At 34.5% G+C, this 21,392-nt stretch overlaps 1 protein-coding gene across 5 annotated transcripts in view; it reads right to left on the bottom strand.

The window, feature by feature from the left end:
* The window catches only part of CDC42BPA (CDC42 binding protein kinase alpha), a 338,979-nt gene that overhangs the window by 7,698 nt on the left and 309,889 nt on the right, over positions 1–21,392 (bottom strand). For all 5 annotated transcript variants that reach the window (XM_004375875.3, XM_023730922.1, XM_012555417.2 and 2 more), the window contains 8 exons: positions 20,550–20,631; positions 18,373–18,589; positions 17,421–17,483; positions 15,922–16,515; positions 13,944–14,041; positions 10,985–11,069; positions 7,616–7,739; positions 6,780–6,897 (listed from right to left, as the gene is read on the bottom strand). In XM_004375875.3, the coding sequence (XP_004375932.1) occupies positions 6,780–6,897; positions 7,616–7,739; positions 10,985–11,069; positions 13,944–14,041; positions 15,922–16,515; positions 17,421–17,483; positions 18,373–18,589; positions 20,550–20,631 (1,381 nt within the window). The remainder of the gene's footprint in view (positions 1–6,779; positions 6,898–7,615; positions 7,740–10,984; positions 11,070–13,943; positions 14,042–15,921; positions 16,516–17,420; positions 17,484–18,372; positions 18,590–20,549; positions 20,632–21,392) is intronic.

Below are 21,392 nucleotides of genomic sequence, written 5' to 3'. Positions count from 1 at the left end.
ACAAGCAATAACACTGCTGCAAAAACGTCAAATACTGAAGAACCACACAGCCTGAAAGTTGGCTGGCTGGCCTCAAATTCAGCCACTATCATTTTGGTGCATATATAAAGTTTGCAAATGTCCATGTAATTCTCAGTCTGTTATTTGTTTAAAGCAAATGATTTACCTTTCTTCCCCCTCTAAGAAAATAAAAAAATTTGAAAGTAAAAGTCAATGCTAGCAATTCAACATTCACGCATACAGGAGCAGCCCTGAAGGACACGGTGACATGCATACAAGGCAGCAAAGGAAAGCTCAAAAGAGGAGGGTCCATCATTTCAAGCTTGACATTTTTAGTTACTTTTCTTCTACGAAACTTTAGATACTTTAGTGTTGTCCTTTTCTATAAAACAAACTTACCCTAGAATAAATGACAAAAATTAGCCTATAAAATATATCATTTGCTTGGTAACAATGAATGTTAAGGCAAATAAAGGAATGATATACAGAAGAAATGTTCAAGGCAAAAAATCTAAAAAAAAAAAAAATCATTCATTCAGCTACTTTATACTTCATTACAAAGTGATATGGAACTTAAGCCTCTGGTCCTTCCCATGTACAAATACGTTCAAAATCAGAGTAAAAATCTCCACATTCAGTCCAGTGCTCCTATTTATACATGACTAACTTAAGCCTCTGGTCCTTCCCATGTACAAATACGCTCAAAATCAGGGTAAAAATCTCCACATTCAGTCCAGTGCTCCTATTTATACATGACTAACTTAAGTGACATTTCTATCATCTTTTATATGAAAAGTTCTTGACTGATTAATTTATGCAACACTTCTCTGAAATCCTCTCCCTGAAATCTGCTACCAAGCAAACGAAGGCTCGTTTTAACTTTTATCATGGTTAATCTTGTCAAATAAGACATTTATATGGCATTATAATATAATGTCAATACCAATGATATTAAAAACATTTTAGTTAGAATAATTTTTTTAAACAAACAAAAACATAAACTTCTCACCCTACAGATAAGTTTCTTATTGGAAAATTACTTCACTACTATATATACAAATGAAAAAATTGATGCTACTATTTCTCTAAGTCAGCGGATACTATGAGAAATGGATTGACATGATACAATTCCAGCATTTTATTATCTGAGCAATTCTCCCTTGAGGTTAGGATAAGCATATTTCTTAATGGGAATATGGCTTTTCAGCTTTAATGGTCACCAGCTCCCGTCCCATGGCACAGCTGAGTGAGAGGGCCATGAGGCTGGCGAAAGCGGTGGCAGCAGACGCCATGGTCCTTCAGCCTGCAGCACACTTTGATTTTTTTCTCTCTTTGATTTAGTTTTCTTATCTTGAGTCTCGGTATTAAAGGCATGTCAGCAGCTCAAAGATCAGTATACCTTCTTATAATTTTTCCTGTTACTAATTAATAGTATCATGGAGATTTCTGAAGCTTTTCATTGCAGATAGAAGATAGGTGGGTAGGCCCTACACACTCTTTAACCTCGCTAAATATAAAAAAACTTATCTGAATTGAACTGGTTATAGGGTAATAAGTGATAAAAAATTCAGAAATTCTGGGGGCCTATTTTTTTTTTTTTAACAGAACGAAGGGTCACTTATGGACTATTTCTTATGATGGTATCTGTAATGGAAAATGCCATGGTGGGAAAAATCTTTCATGAAACAGAGAACAACCTCAAACACCATTTCAAAAATAAAACTGAAATCCTCCCCAGTCCTCCATCTTCTTTCTTAAAAGAAGAGAGGGGGAAAAAAAAATAGCACCTGAGGAAGGAGGAGGAGGAAGCGGAATATAAAGAGAGGAGGAAGAGTAAGAGTAGAAATCTGGCAGAAGAGAAACAGGCCAAAGGAAAACATTCACAAAATGGCGCCACCTCAGCGATGTTACTTAATTACTCATTAAGCCAGGCAATAGGAAATCCGTATGTGGTTAGTAAAAGTTACCACCTGACTCAGCTGTTCATACCCTCAGAGTCATAAAGCTTGGTGTACCAGGGACAGAACGTAGAGACGGGGAATATTCAGGGTTTATGGAATCAGGAGAGAGAAATTTTTCAGCAGAATTAACAGTCATGTGATAGACGTGCTCAAAGTTGATCGGAGAGGAGATCAGACTGGAGTGATGATGAGGGGATGAATAAGGGAAACCCGGCTACCAAAAACAACAGAAAGAAGAAAAAAAGGTAATAAGGTAATGAAAATGGATTCACTAGTTACATGTGACATCAGACAACATGCATACAGAAAAAATGAAGTACTGGTACTCTCTTACATCAGAACGGAATCCTTAATGAAATACTTTTAAGCCTTAGAAAGTTAAACTTAGTAATTCTCTTGCCAGTTATTTAAATAGCTGATTTGTAAAAGACCATTCACCTTATAAAACTACTCTCTTTTATTACTATAGTTAAGTGAGCAAAAACTGGACTTTCAGAGATGCAAGAAGATTTTCAGAGTTTAGTTCAGTATTTTCTTATATGATATAATCAAAATACGGCAAAAACCTACCAAAAACATCAAGGATAGAAAAAGCAAGAAACAGTTGAAGAAAAGGACAAATGAGCCTACAACTAGCTTCTAACTAGGTGTGTTTTTTAAAAACGTTTCTTTTGAAATCTAAAACCACTTAAAGCCATTTTCTGGTATTTATAGACTTGTGATATGTGTTTGCTCTTACTGATCTTATTTTCCCTTTAACAAAAACAGTAACATAGGGATATGGGAATTACTGGCTTACCTTTAAGCAGCCCAAGCTTATCACCATTTAGATACCCAAAAGAACAAATTTGTTTTTACCAAGGAAAAATACACGCCTTCTTCCCTTCAATGTTCAGGTGTATTTTTTTAAAAAAATTAAAAATGTTAATACTAAAGTTACAGAAAAACACTTTTAAAACCAAGAATGCTAGTTCTTCAGATAAAATAACTTCTTCTGAATACTTGGGAACCACCACTTGGTGCCCAGTCACCTTCTCCTAGGGAAATTTTCAAGGTTTAGTTCTTGAAGAGTAACTATGTTTCCAGAAAACACCCTCCTATCTTTTCACTAGAGGCAGAGGTTGGATAGCTTGCTGGAGAGCAGGCTATATGGGTCCAGCATGACATTTTTGTTCTCCTGAGTTAAGATGAGCTTGCTTTGTAAACAGATCTGGTAAATTATCTAGGCTTAAAAGAGAGGCTGCTCTGTAAAACAGTGTTTTTAATTTAGAGATATGAATGGAATCAATACTTTCCAAGGTTGTTTCCAAAGAGAAAATTATTGATGTAAAGGTTGTAACTTTGATTTAAGAAGCAAAATTACTTCTGAAAGCCTTAAGAGGTCATTGAGCTAGAAATTTTATCTTTATTAATCATTTTAGGGAAAATTAATAAATGATTTAGAAACTTACATGTAACGAAAATAACTAACCAAAAAGCTAGAAGAAATGTAATGTGCTAAAAATAAATCTTCTAAGGGTAAAATATTATTTTTGCATTCAACTGGAAAAAAATCTGTCCTTTATTGCCAGTATCTACTAATGAAAAAAGGTAATAGATAAAAAGTATTCAAGAAGATGAATGCAGTCTGTATTTCTATGACATACAGGCCATCTTATACTAATTCCTTACATTCTCTTGGCTCACCAAGGCACACATGAGAGGTTCACATCTGATAGAGGAGGTAAGGAAAAAAAGAAGACTCTCTTAGCCTTACTACCCTGGCCCATCTATATTCCTGAGGCAAACAACCCTATTTTAGGATTATTCTGGTACAAAGGAAACAAACTTCTAAGGGCATCCAACAAACTCTCAAAGCTTATAAGTATCTCACAGGAAAGCAATACTGATCTGAGTAAGTTAAAACATAAGAATGTCTGGGGTACATGCTCTTTGCACAGATGACAACACGTGGCTTTGGTATTGGGAAGCTCTTCTTATATATGTTAATATTAGACGAATTTAATTCATTTTCATATTGGGAAATAGTTCATTAAATAAAGATAATTTCATTTCAGTGGCAAGACCATATTAAAATCTAAGACTATATTATATTAAAATATCACAAACTTTTAAATAAACTGATCCATACTCAGGCACAGACATGTACATTATTATTATTTTTTCTGGACATGCATATTATGTTGTTGTTTACCAGTGTGTACTCTGAGACAAGAATGATTCTGGGCACATAGCAAGTGATCAAAATGTCTATTTTTTAAGTGATTCAATAAATGTCTAGGGAAAATTGCAGCTTACATCGTCCTTTGCTAGTGAAAAGAAAGAAAGTCGCATGAAAATAAATTACGGCTGTGAAGAACAGCAATTCAGACACACGACGCATACTACATGTACAGCTGGTGAAACAGGTTGTAAAAATGTATATTAACTTCTTATCTCCAGAAATACAAACGTGCTTACATGATAAGAAAACAGTAAAGGACTGAAAGGAACATTAGAAACTGATTAAACACGGCTAGGGTAAAAAACCACTTGAGTTAATGCCAAAAAGAACTAACAAGGTGGCCGTGGGCTCACAAAATCAAGTGACAACAAATACGAAAAATCAAGAGGTCTAATCATGTGTTATGGAGTCATTTGAGGGATGAATCTTTGGAAAATACTATCTGAACTTGTTTTGTTTAGTACTCAAGACTAGGTCTTAATTTGGTGGGAGGGTGAGGGAAAAAAAAGAAGAGGCATTTTCATGTAAAATTTCTTGCAATGGTTGAAATAGACATTTTAGCTTCAGGGTGCATAGCCTTACTATGTATGAATGTCTGAATAAACTCTGAAACATCAGCAAATTGATTTTTCACCTGATTGTAGAAAACTACCAAGCAGAGGAACATTTCATTAAATCCTGAAGCTATTTCAATTTAAGAAAAATACTGTAATATGTGGGATATAACAGAATTTCTTAAAAAAAGTCTATTAAGTCTTCTTGTTACGTTATTGGAATATATGAGATGAAAAATGTATCTTTTTGTCCAGCAAAATGAAGCAAATATGAAAGAAATCTGAACTTTAAAAGGATAATACCTATTTAAAACCTTGGTAACTACTGAAATAATTTTATATCTGTCAATATGTTGCTTTGCAACATATGTATTTGTTTGAAATTTATATTCCTCTATAATGCTCACCTCATATCAGGTATTGAAAAATATTTACTAAATTTCAAAAGTTTAATTAAAATAGTACATAACACTTAATCTATCAAATATGACCTATAAATTATATTCATCTTTCAACTATTTTCACAATTAAAAAATTCTATTCAGGTATTTTGTGCCTGACACTGTAACTTTCACGAGGAAAAAAGACAGAGGCTTTGGACTATATGGTTATGTTATGTTTACTTTTGAGAATAAAAGAAAACCAGACTGATTTTAAGCAAATGTTCAAATGAGAAAATAATGGGAGAAAAATCTGAAATCTCATTCCCAGAAAAAGCTGAAAAAAATAGCACAGTTTTTAAGTATGGTGGATAAGCAGTTTTAATATTTTACTTACTTAGTTTTAATTACTGTATCAAGATTAGCTGTAATTTAGTTTCTGAAATACTTAACTGTATTTACTCAGCACAGCTAATAAACATCCCCATTCCACAAGGACAAATAACTATTGTGAATGATCTGAACTCCTTAAAGGAAGGAATATCACTATGACCATATAATAATAATGTCCTTGAAGATGGAAAGAAGGATGACAATAAGAATATTACCTCATTCATAAGCAGGGCCATCTGGCTAAGTGGGATATGTATGATGAGGAACTCAGATTCAAAATGAATGGAGACTTTTATTCTCTCCCATGAAACAAATGCAAAGCTTCCTTTAAAAGCTTAATTTTTTTCATTTAAAAAAGTATAAGGACTGCACATCAAACTACATTACCTACAATTTTCTCTGTGTCAGTGACAGATGTTTACATCTTCTATATCACAGTAGAGTTGGCAGTGGGCAACTAAGATAGACTTTCTCAGAAAGAGCTTTGGGTCAAGATTCACAAATCATCCTCCAAATTGCCATGCTTTATAAATCATGCTTAAAATTCTGTGCAACATTTAGCTGCTATCACCACTAATCAAAAGGATCATATTAAAGTTTCAGTAGTTTGCTGAGAACACTATCATACTGAAATGTTAAGTATAAACAGAACTTGGTAATTAGCTAATTCCACTCATCTTTTTAATCTCAACACAGACGCTCTGAGAATCCAATCTTATATGGTTAAAACACAATAGTTTTCCTATGTTGTGCTTTTTTTTTTTTTTTATGTAAGAGTGACAAGAAAACATGTCTGTCATTGGGCAAAGGAAAAAGATTTAATTTCACAACCAGCTGAGAGGCATGACCATTAATGACCAAGCTAACTGGTTCTCTGGAAAAATAAAGAGAGAAATCAAGTATCTGTACTGAGTTGCTAAAACTTAGTGACATTTTAATGATTTGGTAACCAAGTCCTGAATCTTGGTGTAGAACCTCCCCAAACCCTGTAGTTTCTTCCACCAACAACATTAAGTCCAAGTTTGGGAGATGTTTATAGGGGTTGGAACTCAGGAACTCGGCTTTGTCTTTTGATCAGGTTTTGACAGATGTCTAAATTTTATGTTTTTCTCATCAGGTATGTCATCATGCATCTCACATACATTATGAAATACTGAGATGAACGTTTCTGCCTTATATTAAACGTCTTTTAAAATTATCACACATATATAAATATCATTTACTCCTAGCTCCATTCACGTTCACATCTCCTCTTCATTCCTCTTACCACGGGCAGGTCTTTCAGAATCTGTATTCCATCTCCTGGACCCATGTGTGCTATGTGGTTAAAATTAGTTGGGTTAGAAATTAATTTGTTTCTCATTTCTGGATCTCGCAGCATCTCTCTGTAAGATAAAACACCTATTTAGATACTTTTTCCACGATCAATCTAGATAACTTAGAGGAAAAAATTAAGCATACTTTATTATTTTTAAGAAAAAAATTTATAAAAATAGAACTGTAAAACCATGTTAATAAGGATATATTTAAAAATAATAGAATACAGTCAATTAAAAATTCACTTCCTAAGAAAGTTTTGTTCTAAAATTTAAATAAAAGATCTTGTAACTTTTGGTGGGAAAATAGAGAGGGTTCTTTTAATACTTAGACATCAAAGAAGCTCTACTCTATTTTACAGATAATCCTGACCATTTTACTATATCTTTTAAAATAACTGATAACATTTTAGATATGTTTTTATATGTAACGAAATCCTATTTCTGTTTGCTCATGAGAGAATTGTTCATATGAACTTCTTAAACATATGCAGGTTTATTATATGCACAGATACATTCTATGTTTATATCATAGAAACACACGCATTCCAAAAAAGTATAACTATTCCATGCACATACAGAAATCAATCAAAATACAGTACTTCAATCCAGTGCACATTACAAGTTTGAGAAAATTAACATTACACTGAGAAGTCACAGTCATTATTGGTTTTAGAGATTTCTCAGAGATCAAATTTTCCTTCCAAATCAAATATAGTATTATCATTAAATAGTCTTTCAGGCGCTACAAGCTTGTATAGACAATAAACATAAATTAAATATCTACCTCCTCTGTTGCATCCTTTCCTCTTCTGGGACTCTGAAGGAATACCGCCGCTTATTGTTAACACTTCTAACCATTTGTTTCCGACTATTATCTGATGTTTCAGGAACTACCAGTTCATCCCCTTCTATTAAAAAAAAAACCAAAAAAGAAACACAAAGAACAATCATGTTTTTTAAACTTCTAAAATACTTTGTACCTAGTAATCTCCAAAACAATACAAATGTTAATCAAGTGAACAAGTATAAAGAGTTCAGATTTTTAAAAGCTGTTGTGATAGTCATAGCATATAAGCAAGAATTATAAACCAGCTTATGGAAACAGACATATGCTGAAATAAAACATAGCTATTTTTACTTTTCTTTAAGTAGAAAGTGGCACAATTTTACTCAAAGAAACGTAGTAGCCTCGGAGCCCTGTCACTGTGATGTGCCACCCCGCCCCTGACCTGGCTATACTATCACCTCTCTCCCTCTAAGTATTGGTTTCAGTGGCTGAAGGGTGTTAAAAACTATTGTTATGCTGCACGGTAAACAGGCATAAATCATAAACTAGTCATGTATATAATAATAGTTAAAAATTACTTTTACATAATAAAACATTTCCTCTACAAGATTCAATCTGCGAAATGTGGAGTAAGGAAAAGGAATTGTGCTCCCACTACCTTCCTTTACCAAAGAATCTGTCACTGTTTCCACTTTTCTATCTTGGGGATGGATGATACTTAATCGTGTAGGAGCCTGGTGTCCATTCTATCCCTTCAGTTACCTAGAAGTAAATAAGTTTGTCAACCAGGGGCTCACAAACCATGCTGGGCTATGTGAATATACTCTAAGGAAAAAAAAAAAAAGATAAAGAATCCATATAAAATGTCAGGGGATGCCATTCTCTAAATAAGGAAAAAGAGAAAAGCCAATCTTTACAAATTTTTAATATCCAAAATACTGAAATGAAGAAAAAGGGGTAAGAAGAAGCCAAGTGGAATTGTAGAGCAAGCCAACGTAGATGATTAGTAAAAAAGTGATATTTTCCTTGTGGTGTAATAATGCAGCTTAATCAGATTGGTTTCCTAACCACAAACATTAAAAGAAAAGAATTTTAAAAGCAGTTGAGAATGTGAGATATAATTTTGGAATTTGGGATTTGTGAGGGTAGAACAGGTCTTGGAGAGTTATGGTGGTAATGGGAGAGTTTAAATAGCCAAAGGGAGCATTCTGAGCTCCTGAGAGATGAAGGAGAAAGCAAGAAAGGGAAAAGAAAACACCTCTTGGAAATGGGATTTCCTTTTCTTTCCAAAAGACAAGACAACTACATTTAAATTTTGTCAGGTCTCCCTTCTCCAATCTCTAGCTCTACTCTTAGTCTAGAGTGGAAAGGTGAGAGCGTGGGAAAAGATAAGTCGGAAGAAGTTTTGTCCCATAGACATAGACTGGGCATGGACATATTTTATGACCAACAAGGTCCTGCACAGAGAGAAGAGGGTGGATCCAATCTTACAGAGATTTGGAATCTTCTCTAAGAAAGAGAAACAGAAAGGAAGTGAGGAGCCTGAAACGTAAGCTTCATTAGCTTGACGATAAATCTGTCTCTGAGTGGGAATCATTTCTAAAACCTGAATATCTTTTCTCAAGTCTAACACAGGAATTCTACTATCTTCACATCTGTACAGCAAAATACCTCCAGTTCCAAGAACATGTAGCAAAGCACCAAACTGGAAATCAATTTGTGTATTTTAGTAGTTCAAAAAAAACCCCTAAAAAACCACCTTTGATGGATATCTTTCTGATAGCTGAGTATACAAATTTATTGGTGGAATATGGGGAAAAAAGAAAAGCATAAAGAAGATAATAATCCTGCCACCCAGTGGTAACCGGTGTATTTTGATGTGTGTTCTGGAAGCCAATATTTTTACTTATATTTAAGTCAATTTAAACTTTTCTTTTAAATACATTATTGTTGCTGTTGTTAGGTGCTGTCGAGTTGGTTCCAACTCATAGCGACCCTAACTACGACAGAACAAAACACTGCCCGGTCCTGCACCATCCGCATAATTGTTGTTATGCTTCAGTCCATTGTTGCAGCCACAGTGTCAATCCATCTCATTGAGGGTCTTCCTCTCTTTTGCTGACCCTCTACTTTACCAAGCATGACATCCTTCTCTAGGGACTGGTCCCTGCTGATAACATGTCCAAAGTATGTGAGACCAAGTCTTGTCATCCTTGCCTCTAAGGAGCATTCTGGCTGTACTCCTTCCAAGACAGATTTGTTCGTTCTTCCGGCAGTCCATTCATTGCTAACACTCTAATTCAAAGCATCAATTCTACTTCGGTCTTCCTTTTTCACTGTCCAGCTTTCACATGCATATGAGGCACTTGCAAACACCATGACTTGGGTCAGGCGCACCTTAGTCCTCAAAGTGTTATCTTTGCCTTTTAACACTTTGAAGAGTTCTTTTGCAGCAGATTCTCCCAGTGCAATACGTCATTTGATTTCTTGACTACTACTTCCATGGGCATTGATTGTGGATCCAAGTAAAATGAAATCCTTGACAACTTCAATCTTTTCTTAAATACATGATACACCATAAGTACATCTTCATTAAATAGATTCACCACAAGAGATCAGATATTTATGAATATCTCTTTCATGTAGAAATTTGTTGCTAAGACATAAGAATAACTATTATATAGTAGAGGTCATTATAATAATATTTGTTGTAAGTGGGATTTTAATGTTTGAGCATACTCTGACTGGCAAACAACTTCTCCGAATCAATTACATGTGGGCAGCATCGCTGGCTGGGGAATCATCACCTCATGACTTTGGTCACTGACCAACTGCCCCCTCTTCTCTGCAACACACAGGGTTCCCATTTCTTCTGCTGATTTTGGGCACTCCTGTGACTTTCCTCTTTCCTGCTTCTTCTCATGTTGTCATTAGCACTTGAGAAATTCTAAGCCCTTAGCATTGGCAGAAGATGTGTTCTTGAAGTCCCAATCTGGAACTCTGGATGAATGTTCACAATTTTGGTGCTACAGATTTTGGCAGGTTCTGTAGTATTGAAAGTGAAAGTACAGAAGATATATTCGCTACACTTTCTCTTCTTACCTAGGTACCCCACAGGAAAATAATGGTTATGCCAGAATCAAATATTTTGCATATATGGCTAGGGAAGCTTAAATAGAATGATTTTCCATCTAGTAGTTTAGTATATTAAGAGAGCATGATAGTGGTAAAGATCACAGACTTTGGAGTAAGGTATTCCTGAGTTTAAGTATGGTCTCTGCCACTTATTACTGATGTGACATTGGACAATAAGCTTAGAGAGAATACTTCCATTGAAGTGTCCTATTAATATGTGTATTTTCTTACCTGCCATCTTATTTTTGAAATATATTAATCTAATTGTCTCCAACCCTAGAAGATTTAGTGATCCTTCACTGTTTAAGGGTCGAACCTAAAATAATAAAAAATAAAATTAATATTTCGACGAAATCTTTAAAAATTAAACTATGAAGTTTTTGGTTTATTTATAAAGCACAAAATACTAAGACCTTTTCATTTATCCTTCTTCTTCAAAATACAGCCCTCTCAGAAAATCAACAATGACAAAAAATAACATTAATTTTTACTGGAAAGTTATAAAATTATCTAATTTGAACAAACTTATGATAACATTTTAGAAGAATATCCTAGGCAAAAAAAAAGTACTAAACAGAAATATATTTAATTTTACATTTGACTTTTTAAAGTTATTAATGACCAAATATACTAAAATGATATTAATACAGCTGATTTATGAATTATTATCATCAAAAACTAAACATATACATATTAGGTGGGTGAAACTGCAGACCAGGGGGAAAGGGGGGGCTATCAAGAAGTGGTGGTGGAGCAACTGGTTATCCATATGCAAACAAATGAAATCGGATCCCTACTTCACACAACACACACACACACACACACACACACACACACACACACAATCAAATCCAGATGGATTAAAGACATAAATGTAACAGGCAAAACTTTAAAACTTTTGGAAGAACATAAAGGTTCTATCTTTATGACCCTGAGGCAGGAAAAAAGTTTCTTAGACAAGAGACAAAAAACTAACCTAAAGGATAAGAAAGAGACATTTAACTACATTGAAGTTAATAACTTCTGTTTAGCAAAAGACACCATAAAAAATGAATAGATAGCTCACAAACAGGGAAAAGATTTACAACACCCATTATTAATTCAATTTTCATAAAATATAAAAAATTCCAATAAACCAATAAGAAAGAGATGGCCACTCCAACAAAAAAAACGGGCAAAAGATATGACCCAAGATTTCACAGAAGAAGAAATATGAATGATGAACAAGCATAGAAAACTCAGGAAATGCAAATTATCACCTCAGTGAGACAACACTTTGTAACTATCTACAAAAACTATGAAGTCTGATGTAATCCCTGGGTGGTGAAAATGGTTAATGCGCTCAGCTGCTAACCAAAAGGCTGGAAGTTGAAGTCACCCAGAGGCTCCTTAGAAGAAAGGTCTGGTGATCCACTTCTGGAAACACCAGCCACCTACAACCCCTATGGAGCACAGCTCTACTCTCACACACATGGGGTTGCTGGGAGTTGGAGTCAATTTTGATTCCAACTTTTTTTTTTATGAAGTCTGAAAACGGCAAGTGTTAATGAGAATGTGGGTCAGTAAGAACTCTTATATACTGCTGGTGGGAGTGTCAACTGGTACAATTCCTTTGGAAGATAATAATGAGGATGTACGTCAGTAAATATTCTTACATACTGCTGGTGGAGTGTCAGTTGGTACAATTACTTTGGAAATTACTATCTTGTAAAGTTGACAATTGCATTCCACGTGTCCTATCAATTCCACTCCTAGGCATAAGACTTAAAGAAACTCCTGAACATATGTACCAGAAGACATATGCAGAAATGTTCACAGCATCATTGTTCATAATAGCAAACAGCTAGGAAATAATTCAAATGTCTGCCAATCAGAGAGTGGATAAATAAATTGAGATATATTTACCCAACAGAGTATTTCATAGTAGTGAAAATCAGTAAACTCTTATAGTACATGTAGTAACATGGATGTATGTTAGAAACACAGTAAATGAGTGAAGAACACCAGGCAAAAGATGACATACGACATAACATTTCTATAAAGCCCCAAGCCAAGTAAAACTAAACAACATATTGTTTAGGAATTTTTAAATATGCAAAAAATCTGTATTTTAAGAAAAGCAAGGACATGATAAACACACAATTCAGAAGAGTGATTTTCTCTGCAGAGAGGTAGGGGTATGGAGCAAGGGAGAAGTGCACAGGGAGATGCAGTGGTATCGGTAATGTTCTGGTTTTTAAGTCAGGAGGTGGGTTCACAAGTGAGCAATTTATTGTTATGCACCGTAAGCGTCATATATTCTTTCATATATATACTCCCAAAATTACATGATAAAAATAAAACAAAAAACCAATTGTAACCAGCCCAAATTTTCAAACTGGAGGAGCATATTTTAACTGCTTTATGTAATGTGGCAGTATTTACAAGAGTTTTTTTCACTGCTGATGTTGTTAAAAAATGGGGAGATATTTGAAATGTGATTGTGGCTACTTTCTTTCACTCTGATCTCTCTATACCTTGATGCCTCAACTAACGATGCACGCTATATATTAGTATACATATCTGTATAAAATTATTATTCTCCATTCTTGCACAACAGCAGTTCTATACTTGCAAAAATTCCCTGTATGTTATGAAAACATAAGAAAATATTAAAGGAAAATATTATGTTATATTAGGAGTATGTGAAAACTTTATTTTTAAATTATGAGATACTTAAACACAGCTTTGGTTCTAAGTTTAATCACTTTTCTAGCCTGTGAAATCTGTCCTCACAGGATTAAAAACTGCATACCATTATGTGGAAAACAGTTATAATTAAGAATAATAATATACTCCCGCAGAGCTCCTTAAACTCAAAATGGAAGATAACACCGACATTGTAGGCTGTAGGATATATTCCAGTTCGTTATAATAAAAATCATACTTCATATAACAAAGCTAACATAACATAAATATAATGTAAGGTAATATATAATGTTATGTTAAATATAATACAATATAAATATAATGGAATAAAAATAGTTGATTTTTGTTTCTATTATTTCTATTTTCTTACTCTTAGCTAAGTCCCAAATTACCAAATCATATGCTAGAAAATGTTGAATTACTGAAAAATAGCTAAAGACTCATATTAATGTTTTCACTTTCATGCACTGGTTCATTTAGCCGTATGTTAATGTTAAATTACCTTTTTTAGAGGGAGAGTCTGGATCCATTCCATGGAGTTCACATCAAAGATATCAACCGCATTTTCACTGTACACTGAGAGATATGGTGCATTGTAACCTGGGAGAAGGGAAGGAGGAAACAGCCTTGTGATTACTTTAACAATTAAACCCAAAACCTTAAAAAAACCTGTTAAATAATTATAGAGTGGAGTCTCACCAAAATTCTATTGACATCATATAGCAGCCACATCAAAACATTTTTGAAATAGAAAGAACATAAATCATAAATGAAGAACTGACATACCATGGATCAGATTACATAGCGATGATAATGCATGAAGTTTCTGTTAATATCAAGAGTTTAATATTTCCTTGTTAAAAACTAGTTTAATAAAGGAATTTCATTATCCTTTACAAAGGAATTTCATTACATTCACAAAGCAGAGAAATCTTTAGGTAAGAATTCTAGTCTCAGTTACAAATGTAAGAGACTGTACCTAGCACGATTACATGCACACAATAGATATATAATTGTAGAAAGAAAGAATGAATATCAATAAATGGTGACATAAGCAAAGAGAGATTATTTACCTAAACAAAGGTCACAAATTAAATTACTGGCAGAGCTATTCATAAAAGCCAGATATTTCAACTCTTAACTCCATATTAAAAAACCTGTTGCTGTCAAGTCGTTTTCTGACTCATAGTGACTCTGTAGGACAGAGCAGAACTGCCCCATAGGGTTTCCAAGGAGCGGCTGGTGGATTTGAACTGCTGACCTTTTGGTTAGCAGCCGAGCTCTTAACTACTGTGCCACCAGGGCTCCTACTCCACATGAGAAGTTTATAAATAGTAATACTTCAAATTATCTGGCTAGGTTATCGTTCTATGTATGATGCCATAGATACGTGCATATATTTCAGAAGAAACAAAACATTAAGAATAGTTAAGTCAGCGAGGGTGGGAGGAGGGGTATTTTTCTTCTGTTAATCTAGACTTTCTAATTTTTCTGTCATAAGCATGTGTTGCTCTCCTAAACTTTCTTCCTCCAAACTTTTAACTGGGCTGTACCATACCCATCCCTCCTCCTTCTACCTTGTTACAGTGGAAGAGCTTTCATTCCTTCCGTCCCAAACAATCTTTCCACCTGTGTTCTGAGTTCCATCCTCTCTGGCCTTTTTGGGGGGTCTGACTCTATTTCCTGTATCTCCCACAGTCAATCTTTCCTCTGGAGTTCCCTAGTGGTTCTTTCTCCTCAGCATTTAAACGTGTTAAAGTTTCTTCCATTAAAAACAAAACATTTTCGATTAGTTATTTTTCCTATGTGTTTCTACAGAACTCTGTACTACTGCTATCACAGCACTTATATTCTACGGCAACTACTTGTTTATCATGAATCTTCTGCTCTGTGAAGGCAAGACTATGTCTCTTTCGTTCATTGCTATGTCTCACACAGTGAATGGCACATAATAAGTATTCAATAATTTATTAGTGTCTGAATATTTCTTGAAAGAGTGAAATAAGCAATTTAAAATTTCTACCTATCTAGATAAAAAAGTAAAACTGAATAATGCTGCTTATAGATGCTACATTATATACCTTTACGTAATTGATTAAATAATTCCCTTAGTAACTACTTCTCCAGAATAAGTCCTATGAGTTATTAATGAGTGCAAACACTATATTTTTAGTGACCAGGAAGATAACTGGGTTATTTCAAAATACAACCTGGGTTAAGAATCCATCTAAATAAAACACTGCCTGGAAAGATTAGCTTTAGTCATGTGCATGTTAAAAGTTGACCCTATTGGCCTAGGCCTAATGACATTATGGTTACTTTACATAAATGATATGATGAATACTTATGAAAAACCTTAAGGATGACTTAAAAAAATAATAACCTGTTATCAACAATGACTACATTTAGGACATTAAGTGGAAAAAAAAAGAAAGGAAAGAGACAGAAAGATAAGACAGCCAAAAGTAAGAGAATCTTACAACAAGAGGAAGGATTTGCTGGCCACATCAATTCCTGTTGTCTAGATCTTCGGCCCTGGCAGTCAGTGTATATCCCAATGCTGTTAAAACACAGCAGATACTCTTTAGTGGAGATCTCAACTGCGCAGATAGCATCCATTGGTTGATGTGCAATAAATGATAGTGTATGGTCATTTGAATGGAGCATACTGAATGGACTTCCTTCTCCATTCAAGGGGTATCTTAGAAATCCTGACTGGAATCCCACACAGAGTTGTTCACTGAAGATTGCCATCCACTGGACGTTATATGGGACTTGAATTTCCTTAAATTTTCTGTGACGGGTCTTGCTCTGAAATAGTTCATAACAGAGGACCTGCCTTTTCATAGCCACACACAGGCATGTAAGAGCTCCATGGCGCACCTTTCCAGAAGTTATGGTTTGACACCCTTTAGTTTCTGCTAGCTTGTAAAAATCAGTCTCTCGCCCATCCAAAGCTGACATAGGAAAAAGTCGTACGTGACGATTTCGTCCTGAGATCACAGCAACAAGCTGATCATTTGGAATGAGTTCAATCTGATGAATCTTCTTATTGTCACCAACTCTAATAATTTCTACACATAGAAATAATAATAAATCAAATGCAAAATGTTTTATTTATTAACTTAATTATATACCAATTATACACAAAAGAATATATCAGCTTATAATAAAGACACAGATATACACACAGAAGAATAAGAGAGCAGAAATCATATAGAGAAAAGGGAAAATAACTCATTATAAGATATAAAACAATTACCGTAGTAAGGAATTAAATTTAGCACTGAGGTTTCTGGCAGCTAAGGCAAAAGTTCTTGTCTGATAAAGGATGCTAAATCTTTAAGAAAAAATCTTTTTGCTGGCACTAAATTCTAGGGAACTTCACCATGGGGTTTCCATTTTAAAAAACCGAGTAACTTAGTAACTCATATTTCACTGAAGGTATTTCTATGGGTAACAAACTAATGTAGTTTAAACACACTGTTTACCCATGATCTAACTTGATATAAAGATTGCACTTAGAATACTGCATTCAACAGTGCTGAATTAAATTGGTTCTTCATTGTTTCTCCCAGTATTTAATCTCTCTCTAGAAAAAACCTGTTGTGTTGAACGTGGGAAAAAACAACAAACACACTTTAATGGTTGTCACCTCTTATAGTACTAATAGAACAATGGAAAAAGCAAGTTGTATTTTCTTTCATGTACCATCTTTAAGAATGCAATCTGAGACCATACAGCAGAACTGTTGTATAAAATGACCCAAGAAAGACAAAACACACTTGAAGTTTTAGAACTGAGGGGGATGATGGAAATTAAAAAGATAATCTTTTGACTTATAAACACATCAAATTGGATCTGGACAATTTCAGCTAAAGAATAAATAAAAGAAAATTCTGATATTATTTTTAGAGTTTAGCACTTTTAAACAACATACAGCTTAGAGTTACTCGAAAATAATTAAATTTTTTCTTACCATCTTTGGTGACATGTACAACAAATAACCCTTCTTCATTTCCCAAAGCTATCCTTTCATGATCTACATAAGACATAAAATGAAACATCTTTTTTTATTAGTAAACACTACATAAAGCTAAATAAATAAACCAGATAACTTATTAGTAAAGGAAATTTGGTGCAAGAAACTGAAATAAATAAGACAAAAAGTTAAAAAATAACAATAACAATTTGCACAATTAAATTTCCCTTCAGAATACAGCAGTAAATATTATTACTCATGCCATTTTTTAACAGTATAATCATTAGAAACTAATCTATATCAGTACTTACAAAAATAACTAAATGTTTGCTCAATGAATGGGGAAAAAAATTAAAAACCTAGTTTGTTAGTGCTCTGGGTTCAGTTCCATTTCTTGTTTTGGGGGGAAAATTTGTGAAAGGCAAATAGATTTGAATACTACTCATTAAACTCTTCAGTATTTACTAGAAAGCAACAAAAGAGTTGGAGGCATATATAAGAATATGGCTAAAATTTAAAACTGCAGACAGTTTCTTGAGGGCATTTTATATGCAAAGCACTCAGTTTTATGTAGTCCATCTTATTTAAACTTCCAAACAACCTCAGCAAGGTAATTAATGGCTACATTTTACATATGAGACTTATACTCTGTGAAACTAAGTAACTTGTTCTAAATCAAACAAGTAGAAAACAGACTGGTTAACAGATTAGTTAATCTTTGGCACTATTGCATTTTCAGAAGAACAAGCATTTGGAAAGTGTGCTTATTCTTGTTAACTGAAAAACAAAGTTCTAATATAGGTCTCATTCATTCAACAAACATTTATTGAGCATCCGTGATAGAACACATACTACATTGAGTACTGGGGATTCCTAGATGAAAGACAGTCCCTCGCCACAAGGTAGAATAGTAAACAATCATGAGAATACGATAGAAGTAAATTCATACCTATGATTGCAGCTGCCTGAGTTGTTTTAATGAGGGGTAGAGTACTGTCATATGCCTCTTTGGGAACATAGACTGAGCGGTCTCTGAATTTGTTTTTCTTCAAAATCTTGTGCAATTCACTCAGCACTCCCACCCACTTACTCTTCTCATTCTCACTATCTACTAGCATCAGGATCGAACACTTGTTATTCGATGCGGAGAACTGGGAAGCCGTGACCTAGAACAATTTAACCAACATTCATGGTATCAGAAGACACACCCTTTATACTAGTTTTATGACTAAGCTAGTTTGCTTAGCACTCACCAATAAAATGAGCATTCATTAAATGATACTGGTAATAGAGTTTAGCTGTCCCTAATCAGAAGAATAACTAGTTTTAGCATTAATTAGAATTCATGACAAAGCAAAGGTAGCAGAAACCTTTTAAACATTAGTGTCATTTTCACTGTCCTTGCCATAAAATACCAGAACACTAACATTAAAACATGCATTAAACCTGCTGCCGTTGAGCTGATTCTGACTCACAGTGACCTTACAGGACAGCGCAGAACTGCCTCATAGGGTTTACTAGGCTGTAATCTTTGTGGAAGCAGACTGCCACATCTTTCCCCTGTGGAGCTGTTGATGGGTTCAAACCACCAACTTTTTGGTTAGCAGCTGAGTGCTTTACCACTGCGCCACCAGGGCTCCTCAAAAAAAAAAGCATTACATCAATTTATATAAGAATAGCTGACGTTTACTTTGTAATTACTCAGTACTGGGTACTAATTCGAAGCACCTTAAAAGTATTAACTCATATAACTCTTATAACATCTTCATGAAGTAAGTATTGTTATTACATCCTTATTTTATATGTGAGAAAATTTCTCCATGAGTACATAACTAGTAGTCTGGTATCCAGTGTCCATGGTCTTAACCACTACACCCTGCTGTCTTCCAATTTGTTTTAAAGTCAGAAATTTTTAGAAATACTTACATTCTCTGTTACTTCATGCCAGTAACTCATATTATCACTAGAGCGGATCTCTTGAGTTAGTATTTAAATGAAGGTTTATAATTATGCAAACAGCACTGACAATCAGAACAGACTTAAATTTTATATATATATATGGATTCCTTATTAAAATTAATTTAAGCATCAGTGACAATAAAATTCCACTATGTGAATCAGTTATAGGTTAAGTGGGCCTCTGTGGGATCCCTTGGTGGCTGAGGAGAGAACAAACGGTTACATACACTGACTTTTTTTAAGACTGACCAAGTATAGCCTTTGTCTGGCTTTCCTTAGATACAAGATTCATAAACAAATACTAGCCATGTAGGTACAATAACAGGTCAGTTGTTCTTTTCTACCTCTATTGTCTTAATTTGCCAATTCAAGAATTGCACTGTGGAAGACAGCCTCCAGAGATGGCTGCCAACAATTCCTCCTACAGAATTCCATTCTTCTTATCAAGAGGTGGGGTCTCTTTCCCCTCCCCATAAATCTGGGCTGGCCTCTTGACTTGTCTTCCTCAACAGAATACAGAAGGGACATAATGCCTGTTTTGGGCCTGGTCCTTAAAAGACCTGGAGGCTTCTTTTGCTTCTTGGAAGCTAGCTTTGTAAAGCTCAGTCAGACTACTGAATGATTAGAGTCCGCATAGATAAAATGTCCACACAGAGGAGAACTGAGACACCTCAGCCAGCCCCTGGCACTAGGGCTGCAGTGGTCACATGAGTAGCCCCAGCGGACACTACAAGAACTGTCCAACCACGGACAGAGATGTAAAAAACAAATCATTGTTGTTCTAAGCCACTGAGTTTTGAAATGGTTGTTATAAAGCAATAGGTAACTGAAACACATATTAATATTAAAAATGACATTTTTAAAGAGATAAACTTCTATTTTTTTTAAGCCTTATCCAATTTTCCACTGTGTATTTATTTGAAAGCAGAATGGCAACTCAAAAATATTATACAAGAGGAAACCTATTTTAGAAGGTCTACAGGTCTTTTCACTAATTAAATACTTACTAATTGTTTATACGTTCATGTATTCCATGATATGGAGGATATAGAGAAATATAAGATTTGGGACTAGTCCAAGTAGGTTTATGATTTATATGAAGAGGCAAAATTTGTACTCATTAAAAGCTATATAATTTAGAGATCAAATTATAGCATACACACTTACTCTAAATATACAGGGTATATCTTTTCGACTTGCATGAATAACATCAGAAGCCAAGACTGAACTCACGGAAAATTCTTCATCCCTGAAGGAAAAGTGAAACATTAGAAGTCAGTGTATGTGGGTATGTGTATGCGGTTTTGGGTGTGTATCCAAACAACTCATGAGAAGCAATCCTTGACAATTGCACAAAACACCCAAATAGAACTTTAAAAAATTTTTTTTGATTTTTACCTTCATCACAACTGATAGTGCCCAAAGTAATTTTTTTTAATTGTGATAAATATACACGCAAAAAAAACATTTGCCATTTCAACATTCTTCATATGTACAGTTCAGTGACATGAACTTATGTATATCGTGTTGTTCAATCATCACCCTTATACGTTTCCAAATTTTCCATCATCCTTAACAGAAGCTCAGTGTCCCCAAGGCACTGAGTCCTCTTTTCCCCCTTCCTCCTGCTTGCCCCTGGTAACCACTAATAAACTTTGGTCTCTATATACTTGCCTATTCTAGACATTTCATATAAGTGGGATCATACAATATTTGTCCTTTTGTGACTGACTTATTTCACTCGGCATAATGTTTACAAGATTCATTCGTGTCATAGCATGTATCAGGACTTCACTTCTCTTTATGGCTGAGTAATAGTCCACTGTATATATGTACCACATTTATCCATTTTATTCATTCATCTGCTGATGGACATCAAGGCTGCTTCCACCATTTGGCATTGTGAATAGGGCTGCAGTGAACACTGGTGTGAAAGTATCTGTTTGCATTCCTGCTTTCAATTCTACTGGGTATATACCTACTAGAAGAACTGCTGGGTCACATGGTAAT

Source organism: Trichechus manatus, unplaced genomic scaffold (assembly GCF_000243295.1).
Source record: "Trichechus manatus latirostris isolate Lorelei unplaced genomic scaffold, TriManLat1.0 scaffold00039, whole genome shotgun sequence".
Lineage (NCBI taxonomy): Eukaryota > Metazoa > Chordata > Mammalia > Sirenia > Trichechidae > Trichechus > Trichechus manatus.
Note: the sequence above shows the minus strand (reverse complement) of the source record. Positions and strands in the feature narration are given on the sequence as shown.